This window comes from Amblyraja radiata, chromosome 2 (assembly GCF_010909765.2).
Source record: "Amblyraja radiata isolate CabotCenter1 chromosome 2, sAmbRad1.1.pri, whole genome shotgun sequence".
In the NCBI taxonomy this organism is placed as follows: Eukaryota; Metazoa; Chordata; class Chondrichthyes; order Rajiformes; family Rajidae; genus Amblyraja; species Amblyraja radiata.
This window is the reverse complement of record NC_045957.1, coordinates 124814051-124820050: the sequence shown is the minus strand read 5'-3', so window position 1 is coordinate 124820050 and position 6000 is coordinate 124814051. Positions and strand designations below refer to the sequence as shown.

Here is a 6000-nt window from a genome sequence, read left to right as displayed (position 1 = left end):
CGGAGTTGCAAAGGTGCTGGTGCAGAATTCCCCAAAAATTTAATTTGCAAGTTGAATCAGTAGTAAGGAAGGTGAATGCAATGCTAGGATTTATTTCGAGAGCACTAGAATACAAAAACAGGGATGTAATGCTGAGGCTCTATAAGGCGCCGGTCAGGCCGCATTTGGAGTATCGTGAACAATTTTGGGCCCCATATCTGAGGAAGGATGTGCTGGTGTTGGAGAGGGTCCAGAGGAGGTTTACAAGAACGATCCCAGGAATGATTAAGTTAACTTATGATGATTGTTCGATGGACCCTCTCCAATTACTGGGCCTGTACTCGCTGGAGTTTAGAAGAATTAGGGGAGATCTCATTGAAACTTACCGAATAGTAAAGGTTTTGGATAGAATGGATGTGGAGGTGATGTTTCCACTAGTGGGAGAGTCTAGGACCAGAGGCCATAGCCTTAGAATTAAAGGATGTATCTTTAGAAAGGAGATGAGGAGGAATTTCTTTAGTCAGAGGGTGGTGAATCTGTGGAATTGATTGCCACAGAAGGCTACCATATACCGTTCTGCTTTTTTTTAAAATCAAAAAATGTATTCAATTATTTAAAAATAATATTTACACTACAATAAAATAAGTCAGAACCCACCACCATAATACAATACAAACAAATATCCTTAATAAACTACTATACAACTATGTTACAATCCTTATCAAGGATGCAACAGCCTGCAGAGCCCAGCAGTCCCGGAACTCCCCCAGGGTGCCCGTGGACAAGCACGGACGTAACCCCGGAAAAGGGGCAGGCAGCCGGCTTGGGTAGAGCCCTCCACCACCTGGCGTCGTGACTCGCGGATGGCCAGCTTGGCCAGGCCCAGGAGCAACCCAACCTGGACATCTTCAGCCCTACCCTCTCCCCTACGCACAGGGTGTCCAAAGATGAGGATGGTGGATGAAAAATGCAGCCAGAAGGCAAGGAGCAGCCCCTTTAGGTATTCTAACCTAACAGTGACTGCAGCCTCACACACCCCATGTACACGTGGTACACAGACTCTTCCAGCCCGCAACAGTGGCAGGCGGCTGGCGAGTCTGTGAACCGCGAGAGAAAGAGGTTGCAGGGAACTCCTTGGTGCAGTACCCTCCACCCCAGGTCCCCAATGTAGAGGGGGAGAATCCCTGCGTAGAGGGACCCCCACCATGGCCCCCCTCGCGACCGGAAGGCAACACCGACCGCCACTTGGTGTCTGGACAGTGGACCAGGGCGAGGAACTGCAGGGAGTGGAGGAGGAGCCTGTACAGGACACGCCTCCCTGCGTCTCGGAGGGAGATGAAGGGTGTTGAGGAAAGGCGGCTCAAATTGTGTGGGACCGGCTCCCGGGAAGGATTACGGCGCCTGGGTCCGATGAATACTTCCGGCTGAGCGGGGGCTTGCACAACCACAAGTACTCCACACGTTTGAGTCCGCCCGACACCCGGTGGGGCGGGACAAGGGCCGGCTACTCTCACGCCCGGGCCGTCACCCTCCGCCGGCGGAGGGGGGCCCCGGTCGACAGCAACCAGATTCCAGACTCTCAACAAGTCCCTGTAGAAGCCAGGCATCCCCATCAGGACCGCACGGCTGACGCCCACCATCGGGATCCGCGTACCCATTGGAAAAAGTGCGTCGCCAGCACGTGCCACCTGGGAGGATGCCCTGAGTAAAGGTATCTCTGCAAGGTACTGAGGCGGAGAGCCGCCAACTTGGTGCGAATGTACACCAGCGACTGACTGCCCTCCTCGATCGGGAGACTCAGGACCGCTGCAGAGACCCAGTGCTTTCCGTTGTCCCAGAAGAAGTCCACCAACTTCCCAGCAAAGGTGGCTGGGATGCCAATGTGGTCAATCTATACCAGAGCATGGAGGCCACGTTGGTTAATGACCAACACCTTGCCCCGGTAGGAAAGCACTCTGAGGAGACCCGGCCAGCGCCCCAGCCGGGCGACGACTTTCACCTCCAGCTCCTGCCAGTTTGCCAGCCTGGTCACCCCACCGAGACTCAGGTAGACTCCCAGGTAGAGGAGGTGCATGGTACTCCACGTGAAAGACCTCTCTCAAGCTCTGTTAGAATGCGTCAACTTTGCTCCTTCCACCTGTGGACATGTTCACTACATGTACATAGAGGCTCATTTTTCCCCAGCATTCCTTCCACCCAGAAACAAATTGAATTCTTACCAGTTGAATGAACAGGCTAATTAAGTCGGTCAGGGGTTTATTGATAAGCAGAAGGTCTTCAGCAGCCTGGGTGTCCCCTCCTGTGCCAGACTTTTGTGCCTTGGTGAGGAAACAGAAATGAAAATAAATCTCAGTCACAGCACATTTTCCTTTGAGGTACAAATGTGTCACAGCAGGTAGTGAAGTATGTCAGTGGGAGATTGTGAGAGTCACATTCTGTACCTTCTGGATGGTCAAAACCTTCCAACCATTAGCTAGCTGTTCATTTATGGTCATTTGCCCATATTTGGCAGAAACATGATAATATTGTGGCAGTATAAGGTCACACACAGAGACACTGGTTGATAAGCAGAGGAGGATTTGGGTCCAGTGCAGTCCAGTCCACTTGTTTAACTCGAAATAAAGCAAGATCATATATCGATGGTGGGAATGAGATCCTGCATTCTGTGTCTTCCCCTTTGCTCTACCTATTGTACTTGAGTTTGACGATCATATTCACGTATATGATCAGTGTGGGTAGTATACAAACTAAACTTTTCACTATACCTCAGTAAATATAACAATAATAAACCAAAATATAACCTAAACCTAAATCTAAATATTTTGTTTTAGAACAAAGGAAATTAAAAGCAATTGAGAAATAAATGTTGGCAATAGATAGAAAGCTTTCAAATATGTTCATACAATTGACTCTGTGTTATTTAAGAGGGAGTAAGATGTGGCCCTTGTTGCTAAAGGGATCAGGGGGTATGGAGCGAAAGCAGGTACAGGATACTGAGTTGGATGATCAGCCATGATCATATTGAATGGCGGTGCAGGCTCGAAGGGCCGAATGGCCTACTCCTGCACCTATTTTCTATGTTTCTATGCACTTGCTTTTGAAGACCAAATGGCACCAGGGATATCTTGATTGGGTTCAAACGTTGAGGTTGTAAAAAGTTGTAGCTTGCTGCCCACCCGAAGCCCACCCCTCACCTCGTCCCCATTTCCTGTGATTCTCCCCATTTCCCTTGGAACTCAGTCTCACCTTAATCTGTTTAATTAGACAATGCCTGAGTTGTATCCCAAATTCATGCAGTCTGAAGAAGGGTCTCGACCAGAAACGTCACCTATCCATGTTCTCCACAGATGCTGCCTGACCCACTAAGTTACTCCAGCACTCTGTGAAACGTTACCTATCCATGTTCTCCACAGATGCTGCCTGACCTGCTAAGTTACTCCAGCACTTTGGATAAGAAAGAACTGCAGATGCTGGTAAAATCGAAGGGAGAAAAAAATGCTGGAGAATCTCAGCGGGTGAGGCAGCATCTATGGAGAGAAGGAATGGATGACGTTTCAGACGAAGAAAGGTCTCGAACCAAAATGTCACCTAATCCTTCTCTCTATAGATGCTGCCTCACCCACTGAGTTACTCCATCACTTTGTATCGTTCCTTTGTAAAACAACACTCGCTGTTCCTTGTTTCCTCAATTTCATCTCACTGCCTTGTTTTCATTTCAGCTCACATTATAACAAAAATATTTCAATCCCGCTGGAAATTTCCTACCACCCTTCACTAGCTTCAAGAGAAGAAGATTCCAAGTATTCTATTCATCTTTGTAAGGAAAGGTTCACAAGCATGGAACGCACTGCTTGCAGTTTGTGATTTAGGTGAATGCCGTTCCTGCACTGATATCATAGGACAGTGCAGCACAGGAACAGGCTCTTCAGCCCACATTGTCTGGGCCAATGGATTCTGCATCCCATCAAACTCCCTGAAGCTTCACGCCTTCCACAAGCACAAATTAACGACAGTGAGCACCACACAAAAAACGCACCAGAGCCACTATCCCAATGACCAAAGCCGTGAGACCACAAGGCCACAACAAGGAGCAGGAGAAGGCCCTTCAGCCCTTCAAGCCTGTCCTGCAATTCAATCCAATCATGACTAATCTACCTACCATAGACACAAAAAGCTGGAGTAACTCAGCGGGACAGGCAGCATCTCTGGAGAGAAGGACTGGGTGATGTTTTGTGTTGAGACCCTTCTTCAGACTGATGTCAAGGGAGAGGAAGTGTAAGCTGTGAAAATAGGACAAAGGGAATGGAGATCAAGGAAAATGTAGAATAGATCATCATTAGCTGGGAGAAGTTAACACCAAAGCAAACAGAGATAAAATGTAGTTGGAGACAGTTAGACTGGTTGGAGAACTGGGAAGGGGGAGGGATGGAGAAAGAGGGAAGGCAAGGGCTATTTGAAGTTAGAGAAGTCAATGTTCATACCGCTGGGGTGTGAGCTGCCCAAGCAAATTTTGAGGTGCGGTTCCTCCAATTTGCACTGGGCCTCACTCTGACAATGGAGGAGGCCCTGGACAGAAAGGTCAGTGTGGGAATGGGGGGGGGAGTTAAAGTGTTTAGCAACTGGGAGATCAGGTAGGTTAAGGTGGACTGAGCGGAGGTGTTCAACGAAACGATCGCCGAGTCTGCGCTTGGTCTCACCGATATATGGAAGTCCACACCTGGAACAGCGGATACAGTAGATGAAGTTGGAGGAGGTGCAAGTGAGCCACTGCCTCACCTGAAAAGACAGTCGGGGTTGGACTGCCAGTCTCCATATGGTCTTACTAAATTGATCAACTTTTTGAGGTGACAAAGGTAATTGATGAGGATAGGGCGGTGGATATTGTCTACATGGATTTTAGTAAAGCATTTGGTAAAGACCCCATGGTAAGCTGATGCAGAAGATTCAGAAGCACAGGATTAACAGTGACTTGGTCGTATGGACTCACAACTGGGTTACTGATAGAAGACAGACGCTTGTGGTGGAAGGACAATATTCAGGCTGGAGGTCTGTGACGGCCCAATGTACAAGCCCTCTCGCCGGGATGATCGGAACTCCGACGTCGGAACGGATCGGGACACACTCGCGGCTTGGAGTTTTTCGAATCGGCCGCTTCTTACCGGAGACGGCGGCTTCCGAAGTCCACAGGACGAGCTGGGCAGAGCTCCAATGCTGGTGATCCCCGGCAAGGGATCGCTTCGCTCCGCGATGTTAAAGTTAGCACCGCCCGCGGCTAGAAGCTCCGCTCCGCGATGATAATTCAGCACTCAGCCCGTTGCTGAGGCTCTGGCCGGTCTCCGGTAGGAAAGGCCGCACCAATCCAGTTGGTAGGCCGTGAGGAAGGGGGGGGGCGAAGATGCGACTCAGAGAAAAGACGCATCTCCGTCCAGGTAAGTGACTGAGAAACGGTTTCCCCCTATTCCCCCCCACCCACCCCCCACATAAGGCATACTAAGAAACATTTAAAACATACATTTAGATACACTAAAAATAATAAAAAGGGTGAAAGGACGAACAGCTGCTGGCGAGGCAGCCACCACAATAGGGTGATTTCACGAAAGGTCACTGGAGCGTAGATCCCCACTCACGTAACCGCAAAATTTAACTGGAGGACATATGTCACTTCCGGTACATGTTAGTGAATGGGAAAACACGCACTTTCACACCCGTTAAAAACATGGAAAATGGCCGATTATTGAGCTGAAACTTTCTGTGCTAGTCGGGGTGACCGTGAAGCACAGCGACCTAAATTTTCAGTCCAAAAAAAAGATAGAAAGTAAGGTAAATTCAAGAGGGAGTTGAAGGTGCAAAAAGAGCGGAAGTGCTTAGCAGACATTTGCCGTGGAGATTTAAAGATCCAAAATATCGGGAATTATCGCGTTTGCTCGCTGCATTTCATCAAAAGTAAGGCATTATTGACTTTTTATCTTTATTCATTTGTTATATGAAAAGTTTTAAAAGTGAAAAATCTGTCATTAAAAT

General features: G+C 48.6%; 1 protein-coding gene across 1 annotated transcript in view; it reads right to left on the bottom strand.

Moving 5' to 3' along the window:
• Window positions 1–6000, bottom strand: part of ulk4 (unc-51 like kinase 4) — a 324061-nt gene that overhangs the window by 34657 nt on the left and 283404 nt on the right. Inside the window, exon 34 of the mRNA XM_033015040.1 lies at window positions 2199–2297. Coding sequence (XP_032870931.1) covers window positions 2199–2297 — 99 coding nt within the window. The remainder of the gene's footprint in view (window positions 1–2198; window positions 2298–6000) is intronic.